The sequence below is a fragment of the Bos taurus genome, chromosome 28 (genome assembly GCF_002263795.3).
Source record: "Bos taurus isolate L1 Dominette 01449 registration number 42190680 breed Hereford chromosome 28, ARS-UCD2.0, whole genome shotgun sequence".
Lineage (NCBI taxonomy): Eukaryota > Metazoa > Chordata > Mammalia > Artiodactyla > Bovidae > Bos > Bos taurus.
This window is the reverse complement of record NC_037355.1, coordinates 42,612,731-42,630,317: the sequence shown is the minus strand read 5'-3', so window position 1 is coordinate 42,630,317 and position 17,587 is coordinate 42,612,731. Positions and strand designations below refer to the sequence as shown.

At 42.7% G+C, this 17,587-nt stretch overlaps 1 protein-coding gene across 4 annotated transcripts in view; it reads left to right on the top strand.

Moving 5' to 3' along the window:
* The window catches only part of FRMPD2 (FERM and PDZ domain containing 2), a 108,477-nt gene that overhangs the window by 58,046 nt on the left and 32,844 nt on the right, over nt 1-17,587 (top strand). For all 4 annotated transcript variants that reach the window (XM_010820735.3, XM_015461087.3, XM_015461085.3 and 1 more), the window contains 4 exons: nt 2,965-3,150; nt 9,933-10,080; nt 14,066-14,276; nt 17,242-17,342. In XM_010820735.3, coding sequence (XP_010819037.2) covers nt 2,965-3,150; nt 9,933-10,080; nt 14,066-14,276; nt 17,242-17,342 — 646 coding nt within the window. The remainder of the gene's footprint in view (nt 1-2,964; nt 3,151-9,932; nt 10,081-14,065; nt 14,277-17,241; nt 17,343-17,587) is intronic.

The following is a 17,587-nucleotide window of genomic DNA, read 5'->3' as shown; positions in this document are numbered from 1 at the left end:
GAATCAACACATGAGGTACCCCAAATTTTTTCTCAGTATCCTGTTATTTGGCACATAAATTATTGTAAATATGGGACTATTTTAAACAACACTGAGATTCATATTTTTTTCTGCATATGTCTTTAGCTGCATTTCTGCTTAATTTCTTAAGGATAGACTCTCATGAGTAGAATCACAGGGTCAAAGGTTAGAAACATTTTATACAATGTTGGCATATACTGCTGACAGTCTACATCACAGACATCTCTGTTCATTTCTTGTCCCTTCTTCCAGGTTTAAATGTCCAGAGGGCCTTGGATCCCCAGAACTCAGCACAGAGACCAGTTACTCCAATAAACATTTCCTGGATTATTTAATTATAGCTCCTGGTGGCTCCCTTTTCCATTATCAGATGACACCTATTGGCCTGCGCTTCACTGATGACTAATGCTGCTAGTTCATCAGATTTGGCGAGAGTCCAGTTTGAGTACTGCTGCTGGCAAGATTCACACCTATATTAGCATATAATCTCAGAACAACTTGTTCAAGGTTAACTTGGTGTTTTCCAAACTTCTTCAACCATGGAGCCATTTTCCCACATAACTAGGGATTGCCATATGCTGTTAAAATATTTTCTTTTTGTTGTTGAAGTCATACTGATTGTACCTTGTATTTTTTCCCACTTAGCATTATAACCTATGCATTCCCCAGACAAATACAAATGCTTTGTAAATATCCCTTGCAAAGCTTGCCCAATAATCCCTTTTAAGGTGGTACCTTTGTGTTTAGTTGTTCAGTCATGTACTACTCTTTGTGACCCTCTGGACCAGATTCCTCCATCCAAGGGATTTTCTGAGCAAGAATACTGGAGTGGGTTGCCATTTCCTTCTCCAGAGGATCTTCCAGACCCAGGGATCAAACTGATATCTCTTGCGTCTCCTACACTGCAGGCAGATTCTTTACCTCTGAGCCACCAGCTTCCCTTACCTTTAGGGGATACCTTTTAGGTAGGACCCTGTAAGTGGTGGTTTAGTCACTAAGTCGTGTCCGACTCTTGCAACCCCACGGACTGTAACTAGCTAGCCAGGCTCCTCTGCTTTGGGATTCTCCAGGCAAGAATACTGGAGTGGGTTGCCATTTCCTTCTCCAAGTACTCTATAAGGCGGGGCCTTTAGGAACATTTATTGCAAGGAACTAGTTTTCTCAACCCAACTCTGGAAGTCTGCACCAAACATCACTCTGATCAAAGGGTTTTGATCTTGGTCATTTGGTATATTTTCTTAGGACAGATTCCCGGAAGTGCAATGATAGGTCAAAGAAGGGCAGGCCTAGGAAGATAAAGGTTTTCTACAAACGAGAAGCAGGCGAAAGAGACCGGATGAGGAAGTCTGTCCCAGGAAAGCCCCGTAGGGTCCTGCTCTGTTACAGAACAGCACTGAACCATTTTAAAAATGTTGTGGGTCCAAGTACTTCAATATCATATCCCTTTCTATATAATTAAAAAATTAAAAATTAAAATCAAAACTAAACAATTTAAAAAATAAAAGAAAGTCTAATAGAGGCTATTCTATTGATGAATAGAATCTTCTACTGATGATGAATATTCGATAGAATTCTATTCTATCGAATATTCTATTATTCTATTGATTCTATTCTAATGATGACTATTTTAGTGCTTTAATTTTTTTTTTAGAAATATCACATCAAATTCTTTAAAAGAATTTATGCAGTTGTTTTGGGTTGGCCCTGCTTTGTCGTACTTTAGGCACATGCTCAGTCTGGCCATTGGACATTTCAGCACTGATGTCTGGTAATACTGTTTTAGACGATGACGATGACAGTGACGATGACAGGCTCTTTCCAAAGCTGAAAGAAACAGCAAGATTCTGGCTGCAGAAATGTAATCAAGATCATGCAAAAGGCTATAGGTTTTGTAGGCAGTGTGACCTATCTGCACAGATTACTTATCAGTACAGGGAGAAAAGACAGAAAAGGGCTCGAGAAAGGAGCTCTCCAAAGCCATAATTTGTCCTCAGTTTTGTGAGGATGAGAGAGATTGGGCAGGATTTTGTCCCCTCTGCTCTGGGGTAGGATGAGCACCGGATTTCACCCCTGAAACCCTTCTGAGAGAGTTTCAAATGTGTGGAGAGCACATGTACACATTCTTAGCCCACTTGCCTTGAGCCTAGGTGCATCAGTCTTCTAGTAAGAACTGGAGTCTACCAGGTGAGGATGAAGATGGCAGAGACCAGAACAGAGACATGATTACCATTCAGACATAAAAAAAGAATATCTGGATTAGGTTTACACACCAGTCTCTGAAGATTTTGGTTAGCCTGCTGCAGTTCCCAACTCTGACTGACCCTCAGGTTCCTGACAAAATTCTGTCTCCTAAACTGGAAAACTGAAGACAGATCTTGGACTGTGGGGACCCCACCCAATCACTGCCACATGCTGAGAAATGCCAGTGATTGCTCCTTTTTTCTGCAGGATGTTATCTTGTTTTAATAGTGCTGCTGATCATTTGGAAGGCTGCTTTCTGTGCCTGGGCCTCAGTTTTTCCCCCTGTAAAATGAACGGGTTGTATCAGTAGTACTGCAGTAGGCTTTAGAAAAAGAAATCCCTGTGAGATGATTCAGAAGAGTCTGAATTCTACAACCTTGTTCAGGATATTATTATTTTCTGGTATCCTTTTCATAATTAATATCAGTGTTCCTAGCGTCTCAAGGTACTTCATTAGGGAAGGATTCCTTCATTCTATTAATAAAATATAACAACACCATCATATTAGAGGTGCAGAGAAGTGCTGTAGTAAGGAGATATGTGTAGCTTAGTGTTTCTGAAACTTATTTGGCAATCTTACTCTTTTTTTCAGAACATCTGTTAAGGTTTTGTTTTTTTTTTTTTCCTCATGGAATGGTTTGAAATCCATTATTTTAGACCAGTGTGCCTGTTTCTTCTTAATTGGCCTTGTTCTCATTCTAGGTCGCTCAGCAGCTCCCGGAATATGGTGTGCTGGTGTACCAAGTTCTTCCAGAGAAGACACGGCTGGAGGGGGAAATGGCTCTGGGGATCTGTGCCAAGGGTGTTATCGTATACGAAGTGAGAAACAACAGCCGAATTGCAACTTTACGGTTCCAGTGGAGAGAAATTGAAAAGATTTTGGCTTACGTGAGTGTCACTCAGTTGATATGACCCCGGCTTTGTTTTCCTTTGATCTCTTACCCCTTTAAAGGAACAATAGGTCAGATGATCTTCTCCTAAGAAGTTAAGCTCACAGCCTGTCAGCTAACCTGTACTCCGTTGACTATGGCATGTTTGGGAGAAGTCTACCAGGGGATTTGAGTCCCCTGGAGGCCACTTCTTCTGCCATCCTTCACCCAGGCCCCTGTCACCTCCACTGGCAGCCACTAGCCTAAAGGACTACACCTTCCCTCTGGGTGAAGTTCTTTTAGTTTGGGGAATCTATTGATTTTGGGAGTGGCAAGGTTGGGAGTGGCAGATGGGGAAGGAGAGTTTGAAGTAGGTGCAATGGAGTCTGCATGCTTTTGAAACATTTTCCTTTTATTTTAATTTTCCCTTTGCACACATAGTGGGGAGGCATCTGGCCTGTCTCCCATGGACTACAGATGTGAAAACATTTGTCAGTCATTAAAAAAAAATTACAGTAATAACACACCTATTAAATGTACAGTGTTTGAAATAACATTTGAACATCATTTATTTGAATTTAGTTACAATTAATTTTCACACTGCTCATGGGGTTCTCAAGGCAAGAATACTGAATGGTTTGACCTTCTCTTCGCCAGTGGACCATGTTTTGTCAGAATTCTCCCCAATGACCTGTCCATCTTGGGTGGCCCTACACAGCATGGCTCATAGTTTCATTGAGCTAGACAAGGCTGTGGTCCATGTGAAAAGTTGGGTTAGTTTTATGTGATCGTGGTTTTCATTCTGTCTGTCCTCTGATGGAGAAGGATAAGAGGCTTATGGAAGCTTCCTGATGGGAGAGCCTGACTGAGGGGGAAACTGGGTCTTGTTCTGATGGGCAGGGCCATGTTCAGTAAATCTTTAATCCAATTTTCTGTTGATGGGCGGGGCTGTATTCCCTCCCTGTTGCTTGACCTGAGGCCAAACGATGGTGGGGGTAATAAGGACAGTGGCGACCTCCTTCAAAAGGTCCCATGATGCACTGCTGCCCTCGGGGTCTTCCAAGTGCAGCCTGAAGCAGCTGGCCCTGAAGCGGGCCACTGACGACCCACTCCTCTGCTGGAGACTCCTGGACACTCATGGCCATGTCTGGGTCAGTTTCTTGTGGGGTCACTGCTCCTTTCTCCTGGGTCCTGGTGCACACAAGGTTTTGTTTGTGCCCTCCAAGACTCTGTTTTCCCAGTCCTGTGTAAGTTCTGGTGGTTCTATGGTGGGGTTAATGGTGACCTCCTCCAAGAGGGCTTATGCCATACCCAGGTCTGCTGCACCCAGAGCCCCTGCAGCAGGCCACTGTTGACCTGCACTTCCACAGGTCAGTTTTCACTCCAATCCCAAAGAAAGGCAATGCCAAAGAATGCTCAAACTACTGCACAATTGCACTCATCTCACACGCTAGTAAAGTAGTGCTCAAAATTCTTTAAGCCAGGCTTCAACAGAACGTGAACCATGAACTTCCAGATGTTCAAGGTGGATTTAGAAAAGGCAGAGGAACCAGAGATCAAATTGCCAACCTCTGCTGGATCATCAAAAAAGCAAGAGAGTTCCAGAAAAACATCTACTTTTGCTTTATTGACTATGTCAAATTCTTTGACTGTGTGGATCACAACAAACTGTGGAAAATTCTTAAAGAGATGGGAATACCAGACCACCTGACCTGCCTCTTGAGAAATCTGTATTCAGGTCAGGAAGCAACAGTTAGAACTGGACATGGAACAACAGACTGGTTCCAAATAGGGAAAGTAGTATATCAAAGCTGTATATTGTCACCCTGCTTATTTAACTTATATGCAGAGTACATCCTGTGAAATGTCAGGCTGGGTGAAACACAAGCTGGAATCAAGATTGCTGGAAGAAATATCAATAACCTCAGCTATGCAGATGACACCATCCTTATGGCAGAAAGCAAATAAGAACTAAAGAGCTTCTTGATGAAAAAGTAGGCTTAAAGCTCAACATTCAGAAAACTAAGATCATGGCATCTGGTCCCATCACTTCATGGGAAATAGATGGGGAAACAGTGGAAACAGTGACAGACTTTATTTCTTGGGCTCCAAAATCACTACAGATGGTGACTGCAGCCATGAAATTAAAAGACCCTTGCTCCTTGGAAGAAAAGTTATGACCAACCTAGACAGCATATTAAAAAGCAGAGGCACTACTTTGCCAACAAAGGTCCGTCTAGTCAAGGCTACGGTTTTTTCAGTGGTCGTGTATGGATATGAGAGTTGGACTGTGAAGAAAGCTGAGCACTGAAGAATTGATGCTTTTGAACTGTGGTGTTGGAGAACACTCTTGAGAGTCCCTTGGACTGCAAGGAGATCCAACCAGTCCATCCTAAAGGAAATCAGTCCTGAATGTTCACTGGAAGGACTGATGTTGAAGCTGAAACTCCAATACTTTGGCCACCTGATGTGAAGAGCCGACTCACAATGAGGGCTTCCTTGGCGGCTCAGATGATAAACAATCTGCCTGCAATGCAGGAGACCAGGCTTTGATCCCTGGGTGAGGAAGATCCTCTGAAGAAGGGAATGGCTACCCATTCCGGTTTTCTTTCCTGGAGAATTTCATGGACAGAGGAGACTGGCAGGCCACAGTGGGGTCGTGATTATTGAATATTCAATACTGTTATTACTTCCTATTTTCTCTATCTCATATTTGATTGTTCAAAATTCTCAATTCTCAGTGTAATTTCTTTTAAAACATTTGTAGAAGTGCAGACAACCTACCAAGTAATTTTGAAAACTAGAATTTTTGAAGCCATAAATTTAACAGCCCCCTGAAGTATTTTATATTTAAGTTGGTTTAACTTTTACAGATATTTGTTTTCCCCATGACCACAAAGAATTTCTTGTTTAAAGCTGGAAAGTCATCTGGTTCACAGAACAAACTTTGTAGCTTAAAAACACCCAGTCACTAATTAGGATTTCCATGTTCTGATGACCAGTCTCTTCCTCAACATAAATATCCTTTTTTATGGAAAAGTCATCATGGGAAGTAACATCACCAGCTGCTTGCCACAAACCCAGCATCTTACACAGAAAATGACTTGAGCTCTTCATGCTACGACTTAGGAAGCTAGTTTCAAATTAGCTTAATTACTAGAGGAAGCCAGAATGCTTCAGACAATTGCTAACATTTGTTTTGTCATCCTGAAGAGAGGTAGCCAAGGAAATAGGAAAAAAATGCCATTTTTACAATGAATATGATTTGTAGGTACATTGGCAGCCCGCCTGTGACAGAGACATCAATTCAGAAGATTATTCAATCACGAAAGCATTCATTGTGAAATAATGAACTTACCCATGCTAATAACTGTTCTTGGATATTAATAGTAGTTAAAAATGTCTGGAGAGAAATGCGCGAAGCCTGGGAGGATATAGCATTTGTAGGGCTCTCTTTAAAAAACAAGGATGCAAATTTCCAAAAACAAACAAGGTTTTAAAGTGACTGCTCATGTAGAATGAAAAAATTAATCACCACAACTCTTGAATTGTAAAAGATCAACTACTGCAAAATCCCCAAAGTAAAAAGTTAATATTCTTATTAGTGAATTTCCGGATAAACTCTATAATTCTTTTTTTTCTCTTTCAATGTTTTGGTGGCACACACTTTGTACTTTTCCATAGGATGATACTTTTGTAATATCTTTTTTTCTAGAGAGAAGAGAAATCTAGCACATCTGATTGAAAGTTGTTTTTATTGTTGATGAGATCCATAAAACATGCAGCTTTGCGACAGACATTCTTGCTCTTTGAAGCGCCACTGCAGGTTTCTAGGCTACCAACACAGGAAAATCAAATAAATTTCATATTGTGTGATTCCCATCAAGAAAAGAAAAAGAAAAAAATGTGCACTGTATTGATAAGGCAGTATATGTACAATTACAAAGTACATTCCTGATAGGATAAAAATTCCACTTAATTCGATGTTTTTGAGAATTAAATTACAGGTTTTCATTTCTGATGATTGAAAATGTTTCCTGCAGACTGGCCTCTGGCTCTGCATCTCAAATCTTATTCCTCTCTGGGGCTGACGCCACATACTTCTGAGGCTGGTTATTGTAGGGCATAGTCAATTTTACATGATTACTGGTCCTGTCTTTATGCTGAGATTTTGGGTGAGTTGGTCCAATGGAAGGAATATTCTGGGATGGCTGGCAATACACTGTTGCAGAAGAGACTGTAAATCACGTAAATAAATCCCATTAACTCTACATTGAAAGCAGCCCCATTCATTTCTGCTTCTCCTTAGCGGGGTCTGCTTCTCCATCGTGCAGTGTTATCTCTGGTGAGAAAAATAAGACTGAGTTCCAGTGGAAAGAAGAGTCAGTGATTTTAATTGATTGTGGTGAAAGCATCTTTCTTTCTACATTTTATAAAAACACAGGAAGCTGTTGCTGGGTCCCTTCCAGGAAATGGCCTTCCCAAGTAGGGGTCTGGAGTTTCAACTTCCTTAGCTGGGCACATCTGCCTCTGTCTGAGAGAATCTTATCCTGCAAAGATGTGTCAAGCCAAACAAATAAATGAGCCTGCAAAGGAACAACAATAAAATTACAAGGGAAGAAATATTTGAAATGATAAAACATGCTTTGAAACAAGCATGATGTTACAGAAACACCAAGTATTTTTATTCTGTAACAACACAGATGTAAATACACTTTTTGTGTTTGTGCTGAAAACCCTGAGATTCAAGTTACTCATCATCTTATTCATGGAGCAGTTTGCTTGTGCGAAAGTTGGCTTGAAGATATGGATTTCCCATTAAATGATGTTATCAAAGTGGGAAAAAAAAATCTAAACCACTACAGTCAAGACTATTTTCAGCTTCATGCCAAGAAATGAGATAGCAGTTCTCCTCTCTGGGGTGTTTAATACCTTAGGGCACTGGGGTCCGAAAGCACAATGGTTTGGCAAGAGTTTATGGTCTGAAAGAAAGATGTGGTGTATACGTGTGCACGTGTGAACAATTCTCTTTTTTTAGATTTGTTAAAGAAGAATTATTCAATTTTAGAAAATGACTTATCTAAGATTTTTAATACCTGAGTGAATTTAATATAAAATTGTCATGACTGTATATAAGCATATCAATGCATATTGACAAAGTAGATGGATTCTAAGCAAATATTCAACTTTGGAAAAGTATGGATAAAATGATCAGCCAGTGGAGTTTAGACATTATAATTTGAATACTGAGGAAAAAATTAGTGAGGATAGTTAGATAGCATCTATTAATGTTTGAGAAAATGCATTAAATATAAAATACTAGATATAATTCAGTTGAATTCAAAATCCATTCACATTAGTATAGATTCAACATTAATTTGTTAATAAAAGTAAAGGATATTTAGAGAATGCTTAAATTATCTGAAATTAGGTTAATGGTAAAAAAAAGTTTTTTAAAAGGGAAGTAATGAACAGTTGTCACCCTTTGTTAATATTTGATTGTGTGAATGGAGGTTCTTGGGAATGGCAATTATCAAAAATTAAAAGGGATTAGCCTTAAAGACGGAGAAGGCAGTGGCACCCCAGTCCAGTACTCTTGCCTGGAAAATCCCATGGATGGAGGAGCCTGGTGGGCTGCAGTCCATGGGGTCGTGAAGAGTAAGACACGACTGAGCGACTTCACTTTCACTTTTCACTTTCATGCACTGGAGAAGGAAATGGCAACCCACTCCAGTGTTCTTGCCTGGAGAATCCCAGGGACGGGGAAGCCTGGTGGGCCGCCGTCTGTGAGGTCACACAGAGTCAGACACGACTGAAGCGACTTAGCAGCAGCAGCAGCAGCAGCCTTAAAGAAGTGCAGGAGTTTCAGAATGCCCTTTCAAGCATAAAACCTGTATTTATAAAGTTATCTTTATAGGAGCAAGCTCAAGGTTCTTATGAAATATCTAGAATAGAGATTTTATTTGGAAGTTATATATAAATTTGTATTTAATAGCATTTCTATTACTGTATATTTCATTGTTCTTATTAGAGTTATATATTGCAAACATTAAGGATCTTTTCCTGGAAGCTCGATATAGATAGCCCCAGATAGATATTCCTCTCCAGTTTATCTCAGTGAGCGGTACAAAAATTATCCCTTTGCGCATGGGCCTTGAAGGTATAAATGCTGAGGAAGTGTTTCTTGGTGATATGACCTCAGTTCCTGCTGCATTCTGAGGCGTCTCCGTCCGCTTCCTCATTTGTAGAATAAGGATAATGATGGGACTGCTCTCATTCTGTAGCTTCTAGGACGAAATGAATTAAGACACAGAGAGGATTTAGAACAGAACCTGGCACATAACAGCATGAAAACATGAGATTGCTGATGTGATTTTATCTTTTCTATAAACCTGCTAGCTGAGATTTTGCCTTCCAAGCCCAGGAGTTTGGACAATGCAAACTATAAGTATATTCAGTGGCCTTTCCCGACGCACGTGGAGATTATGTTCACTTCTTGCTGAGGGAAGTGCCTGTACTGAGCTCATTTCATATTCTTTTCACCTAGCACAGTCCTTGGCAGATACCAATTGCTCAATAAAGAAACATTTGATTTATGAATGAAGGGGGAAAAAAGAGGGGTTGTATTTAAACTAAGAAAAAATATTGGGCCATAGTCAGACAATGTCCGCCATACCCTTCTGGATGCCTACATTGGTATCCAGCTGACAGCTCCTGCATTTGGTTATTTTCTGGATAGTTATACTTCGATGGATGGGTGAGAATGGTCAATGTGTTAAAGTCCGCATTTGTTCCCCGCAGCGGAAGAAGTTCATCATCACAAGCAGCGTCACTGGGAAAAAGCACACATTTGTCGCTGATTCAGTCAAGACCTGTAAATATCTGCTGGGCCTGTGCTGCGCCCAGCATGGGTTTAATGCTCAGATGAGTTCTCCTGGAGTTACGAGTGGTGAGTACACACTACGTTCTCAGCCTAAAGCTAGTTGGGCTTGAAGGCTGGGTGTATCCTGGTTACTGTTGAGCTCTCACCATTATTTCCTATTCATTTATAAAAGGGAGCAATATAATATAGTGCTTTCACCATTCATATTCCCAGAGTGGTCCCTGTGTGTGCGTCACCTGGGAGCCAGTTAGGAAGGCAGAGTCTCAGGCCCCTGAGTCAGAATCTGCCCTTGTGAAGACCCAGGTGATCTGGACGCAGATGAACCCCAGGCTTGGAATGTGGACCCTGGAGTCCAGCAGACTCAGAGCTATGCCAGGTACTAGCTGCGTGACTGTGAACACTCACTTGCCTTTCTGGGCCTCGGTGTCCTCAACTGAGCAACTGCCCATCCAGCGGGTTCGTGCTGTGCCCCAACAGGACATGCTGTTCTCACTCATCTAGAATGAATGTCTGATGTTCATGGCTCCACGTGACTCGTGACGGCAGCTCCTGCTTGTGGGGGTTTTGTTTGTTTTCAGTCGCTCGGTCGTGTCCGATTCTCTGGGACCCGATAGACTGTAGCATGCCAAGTGGTTTTGTTTGACACCAGTCAATTCACAGGGGAGCTGCATCACTGGGTCCTGGCATCCTGGGGTTGGGGATCAAATAGGAAACAAAATTGTTGAGCATTCAGATGCAGAACCAAATACAGAAAATAAAAGTGGCCTATTATTTTCAGCAAAACCAAACAAATATATAAATATGTCTTTGAAGTCACAGACTAGCATTTCTATGATGTTTCCAGGGAGCTAGAAATAATGAATGTAAATTATGTTTTACCTGCTATTGCTAAAATAAAGTGTGAGACATCATCCGTATCTATTTTATTGCCTGATATCAATGAACATAAAATATTTATAAAGACTCCATAGGCTTACTAGCAAAATTAGTCCTTTTAAGCCTGTCTTGCTCATAATACACTGTTTTCTCAAACTACAGATTCGACCATAATAGGAATTTTGGGGAATCTAATATTTGCATGGCCTCTACTTGCCATGCTCTTCCAGGCTCAGACAACCAAGATAAGTCTGATTCTCCAAGAATAAGTTCAAGGACAATCCGCTCCTTGCAGTCCTTGCCAGTTAACCGCCTCTGTGCTCCCTTCCCAGATGGAGCTGACTGCTCCTCCTTTCGTGCAGGCTCCACCTTCTCACGCGTGGTGCTCAGCCCCTTTGATTTGTGGATGTGTCTGCCTCCACCTTTCAGTGAGCTGGGAGTTCCCAGAGGGTAGGGAGAGGGTCCCCGCCTTTACTGTTCCAACATGAAACAGAGGTGTATCAAGTGGGAGACGGTTAATATTAACACACGCTTTTTGAATGAATGGATGGATAATTGGTGTGGAAATACAACCATTTAATTCATTGTGCCTCTATTTTGATTTTATATTTGGTTTTCAGTTTCCAGTATCATAAATAATATTGCAGCAAACATCAGTGGGAGAAAAACTTTTTTGTATCTTGTATTATTTGTTTAAGCTAGATTTCATTTAAATCTGGGACACAAAGCAGGGGCAGTTTTAGGGCTTTTGCTGGTTTTCTGAGCACCATCCCCGTGCCCAGTATCACCGTGCCTGCTTCATTGCATCTTTGCTGGAAGACACATCATCATGTTTATCTCTGTTCACTTATGGGGAGAGATGATTCCTTGGTGTTGTTTCATTTGACATTTCTTTGACTGTTGGGAAGCTGGACGTTTTCCAAATGTTTCTTAGTCATTCTTCTGTGAATTGTCTCAACAAGCATATTACTTTATAGTTATATTTGATTCCCTGGGGTGAGAGAAAAATCACCGAGCTTCTACAAGTGCATAAATTCAGGATTAAATCAGAGAGAATCTGTCAGCATCGCAGAGGGGGACCACAGGCCTTTTCTCGTCCTTTCAGACAGATGGCCGAAAGCTTCAGGGGTGCTTGTGGCCCTTCCGCAAGCTTCTGGCTGTCAGACTCCACAGACCTGCAGTGACCAGCCGCCGTCCTGCCCTAGTCCCTTTCTCTGATTCCTTGTGGCTTCCTCTCTGGCGCACCAATGCTCCCCATCTTCTGCTGGGGACAGAACTCTGCTGGGAATGCAGGCCCTTTGTGATCTTACTCCTCTGCTACCTTCTGGAGCCTTCCTCTCTTGGGCACACCTCTTCTTCCCGTACCGCCAACCTCTGTACATAGGGTTCTTTGAAATCCCACAAAACCTTTTTGAGCTGAGTCCCTGTCATCACTTTCTTTCTCTACAGTGTCTCCCTGTGAGTATTAAATATCCACCATAATTAAGGTTAAGGTCACTGTCCCTTTAGACCTTGGCAATCGGAGGGGGCTGGAAACGCCTCAGATGAATCTCCCGTGCTGTTTTCATCTCCACGGCCTCGGTACATCCATTTTCTGGTATGGGCTATAAAGTCAGCTGAGTGAGTCCTGCTCTACCACCTACAAGCCCTGGGGACCTTGAGCAAATTGTCAACTCTCTCTTAGCCTCACTTTTCCTCATCTATAAAATGGGTATAATAATATCTAACCCACAGGGTTCTTGTGAGGATTAAGTGAGACAATACAGATAACATGCTTACCACTGTGCCTGGCATGTGACAAGCACACAGGACGGGTGGGCTGCTAGTGTGGATATCACTGCCATTGCTGCTGTATCATATTCAAATTGCGTTCAGTCTTCTTTTCTTCCTTGCCTGTTGTGTTCAGTCGCCAAGTCGTGTCTGACTCTTTTGCAGCCCCATCTGTCCATGGGACTTCCCAGGCAAGAATCCTGGAGTGGGTTGCGATTTCCTTCTCCATCTCCCTTGCCTGCTGTACGTGAATGATGGTGCTGAGTGCCTCCTAGACACAGAACGTTTCCCCAAAATATTTTTTAAAGGCTACCTTGGGACTTCTCTGGCAGTCCAGTGGTTACGATCCCTGCAGGTGGTGCAAGTTTGATCCTGGTCAGGGAATTAAGATCCCACATGCCATGTTGTGCGGCCAAAAAGAAAAAAAGAGCTACCTTTTTCAGTGGGTGCGGTACGGACAGTGAACCAGGCCCGCTGTGCGTTAGGGGGATTGTCTCCTAGAGGAAGTAAACGCTCACGGACAAGCTCTCACTGAAGGCACCTCACTGCTTTAGATACGAGTGCAGACACGCGCTCACACACAGCTTGGAGCCACACCAGTGCCATGTGCTGAGTATTCTTTTCTTCTTGGTCGTAACAGGGTCGTGCCATCTGTTGATAGTCAGAACATAGTCATCATTTTCTTTTTTCAAATTACAAACTGGACTTTGTATAAATCCTAGTTAAGTTAAGGAATCTATCTATCAAATCCAGTTTCTTACGAAGGAAGTGGTGAGAGTCACTCACATTCCTGGGCTCACGTTAGGGATTTCATCAAAACCATTTGTTACCTCTTTCTGTAAGAAGGGAGGGAGGGCGTTGTTAAAACTGGAAGACAACACATCTGATCTATTCATATTTCAGAAAATTGGATCTTAAATCTTATTAGTAAGGAAACTAAGCTGTGTAAAGATGAAAGATTGTGTTCCACAGGGCAGAGAGGAGTCTTGGGAGCTCAGGTAATCTGCAGACCTATTTGTTAACGTTTGGAGGATGGTTTGTAAAGGCAGCGAGCAGAACGGGTGGCGGCAGTTAATTTTACACCAGGCTCTGCTGGCGCTGTGACACTGCCGTGAACTGTGCCTCAAAGTCCTTCAGCTGCCGGGGCATGGAGGGTATCCCGTCTCTTCCTACCTGTGTGTCTGAGTTTTCTTTCCTTAGTGAGTGCTAACTAGACAGACTTGGCATTCTCAGGGCTCATCATAGCAGCTCCACGAGCCAGCATGAGGAAAAATAGGTCCCTCGCTGCAGACAAAGTAAAGCCAGGACAGCACCTGGGGCCTGTGATGTGTTGCTGCCATGAGAGTGATGGAGGCAGCATCATTCTTGTGGGTATTTATGTTTATCTGTTTCTGCCACATTTCAGACTCCGATAAGTGTGTGCAAATGGCCAGTCTGAGTCTTGCACACCTGGCCCAGTCCAACCAACTCACTTGGATTCAGAGACTGTCGAGCTCAGAAAACGCGCTGTTCATACCTGGGCTGGAGGACGCCGCGGGGGGCCTGCTGCGCAGGTCGCTGGATAACTTCACCATGGACACCAGCAAGGGGACAAGGGCCCAAGGACTCAGAGGCAGGTGGGTTGACACGTCTGCTCTCTGGGCCTGAACCGCCGTGTACCTGGTGCTCAGGAGCAATCCCTACGTGAAGACCTTGTTTAAAGGCGGTCAGATGTCTCAGGGAAGTACGTGTTCATTGGGTAATTACCAGTTAATTCCACAGAGATTTCCCGAAGGCTGTCTGTGGGCCAAATCTATGCTAAACACTCTAAGGCCGATATCCCGTGTCTCCCTGCTATGCTGCTCTATCTTTTGGCGGAGAAAGAGCTAGGTGATGATACGAAATTGATGAGAACGAAATAAACAAGTTGTAGTACCTTTTCAGGTTTGTCATGAACCAGGTACTGTTCTAAATACTGTATCCATCAAAGACTTTAGCCTTCACAACCCTACAGAGCAGTTTCTATTTTCTCCCATTTTGGGACTTGAACACACACAACTGGCCCTGGAATCTGCACTCCTAACTGCTATACTACTGCTGCTTTCTTTGTTGATGAATCACTTGTAATTTAATTTGCAAGGCAAAATAATGAGCTTATCAACATAACTCTACATTATAACACAATGATCCATACATTTTAAACTAGCCTATCAGTTGGATTGCACTAACATGGTGCAATAAAAATAGCACAGATTCACAGGCAGCATGTGACGTTACAGGAGCAATGAAGATGTTACAGGAGCTGTTCTTTGGAATGAGTTATACATCTGTTTCAGCAAGAGGAAAGGGTGGTTGATTTGGATTGTGATGCATATATTATATCTTAAAGCAATTCATAGAAAATTATGGCTCCCAATCTGTTGATGCAAATATGCATCACCATATACTGCAAACCCAATCAGTAATGATGAAGCCAAGCTATCTATTACTGTGTGACGAACAACCCCAAAGCACAGTGGCTTAAAATAGCAAGCATCGCGTTATTCTATTTCACAATTTTCTGGGTTACAAATTTAAGGCAGGGCTTGGCTGGCTGATTCTTCTCCTCTTGACGGTACTCATCTGGACTGGTCTGAAGCCTCCAAGACTGTGTTATTTACATGCCCAGCCCGCTGCTGGGGATGACTGGGACGGTGAGCTCAGCTCACCTGATAGATTAAAAGCTCAAAGAAGCCATGACTGACTCGAGGCCATCTGAGAATGCTTTGACTGCAAAATACCCTTCCAGTGACCTGCTAGTGAAAGGTTGTTGTTGAATCACGCGAATACACTGGGATTCTTGGCCCCCGGAGGAGAAGAATTCAATCTGGGGCCAGAGACGAGGCTTGATCGCTCAGAGCTTTTGTGTAATAAAGTTTTATTAAAGTATAAAGGAGATAGAGAAAGCTTCTGACATAGGCATCAGAAGGGAGCAGAAAGACTACCCGCTTGCTAGTGTTAACAACGAAGTTATATAATCCAAAGAATGTCTGGAGGTTGTAAAGACCTCCCATAATTTACATTTTAAGATAACAGAATTAGCCAGAAGGTTTAATCCAGAGACTGTCCTCAGGTAGGATACATTAGTGTTATATAATCCTAAGGAATGTGGAGAAAGAAAAAAAGTTTGTCCTTTCTTCCTCCTTGAGAATTCCAGACCCCTCTCTCCTTGGGGACCCCTAGACTCCTTATCAACCTGCCTAGGAACTGACTCTCTCACTAGTGGACATGCCCATGAGGGGACTGGCAACATTGCATGGCAGCCGGCCTTCTCAATCGAAAGCTGAATCAGAGTCCTCAGTAATCTCCTCTACTTTTAGTTTATGAATGCCAGGTTTTCACAACTCTTAATGACTCACATCAGTCAGTCAGTCAGTTCAGTTGCTCAGTTGTGTTCGACTCTTTGTGACCCCATGAAACGCAGCACGCCAGGCCTCCCTGTCCATCACCAACTCCTGGAGTTTACCCAAACTCATGTCCATTGAGTCCGTGATGCCATTCAACCATCTCATCCTCTGTCATCCCCTTCTCCTCCTGCCTTCAATCTTTCCTAGCATCAGGGTCTTTTCAAATGAGTCAGCTCTTTGCATGAGGTGGCCAAAGTATTGAAGTTTCAGCTTCAACATCAGTCCTTCCAATGAACACCCAGGACTGATTTCCTTTAGGATGGACTGGTTGGATCTCCTTGCAGTCCAAGGGACTCTCAAGAGTCTTCTCCAACACCACAGTTCAAAAGCATCAATTCTTCGATGCTCAGCTTTCTTTATAGTCCAACTCTTACATCCATACATAACCACTGGAAAAACCATAGCCTTGACTAGACGAACCTTTGTTGACAAAGTAATGTCTCTGCTTTTTAATATGCTGTCTAGGTTGGTCATAACTTTCCTTCCAAGGAGTAAGCATCTTTTAATTTCATGGCTGCAGTCACCATTTGCAATGATTTTGGAGCCCCCAAAAATAAAGTCTGCCACTGTTTCCACCGTTTCCCCATCTATTTGCTATGAACTGATAGGACCGGATGCCATGATCTTCGTTTTCTGAATGTTGAGCTTTAAGCCTACTTTTTCACTCTCCTTTTTCACTTTCATCAAGAGGCTCTTTAGTTTTTCTTCACTTTCTGCTGTAAGGATGGTGTCATCTGCATATCTGAGGTTATTAATACTTCTCCTGGCAATCTTGATTCCAGCTTGTGCTTCTTCCAGCCCAGTGTTTCTCATGATGTACTCTGCATATAAGTTAAATAAGCAGGGTGACAATATACAGCCTTGATGTACTGCTTTTCCTTTTTGGAACCAGTCTGTTGTTCCATGTCCAGTTCTAACTGTTGCTTCCTGACCTGCATACAGGTTTCTCAAGAGGCAGGTCAGGTGGTCTGGTATTCCCATCTCTTTCATCAGAGGTTACTGATAACTTTCCATGAAAAGGGAATAACCAGGTCAGCCTTTGATGGCATCTAGAGATCTGCTGACCGATAGAGCATGGGACCACCACACATACTCTGAATGGTGGGAAGTTGCCTCCCAGGGGCCTCTTGTCTAAACTTGTTGTCTTTCCCCACAGCCCCTGCCTTGGCCGAGAGCAGCTGGAGCGCCTCTGTTTGATTCAGAAGCCAACAACTTGTGACCTTCTCTCTAGGCAGCCTGCTCAGAGCATGCGCACAGGTACAGGCCAACCATCGGCCAAGCAGGGGTAAAGGAAACCTTACCCGTTAAGCTTGCTTTCAGTCTTTTGCCATCACTTCATTTTGCTTCTCCAACAATGTTCACAGTCTTTTTGCTTTTCCATTAATCTCAAAAGTCCTTATGGTTGAGAAGAGCCCTTATTGTCCACCTTTGGCTTGGGCTGGGCACATTGATCTGAAATGTGTGAGCACTGGCCAAGATTCTGAGCACTCTGGTCCAGTGTG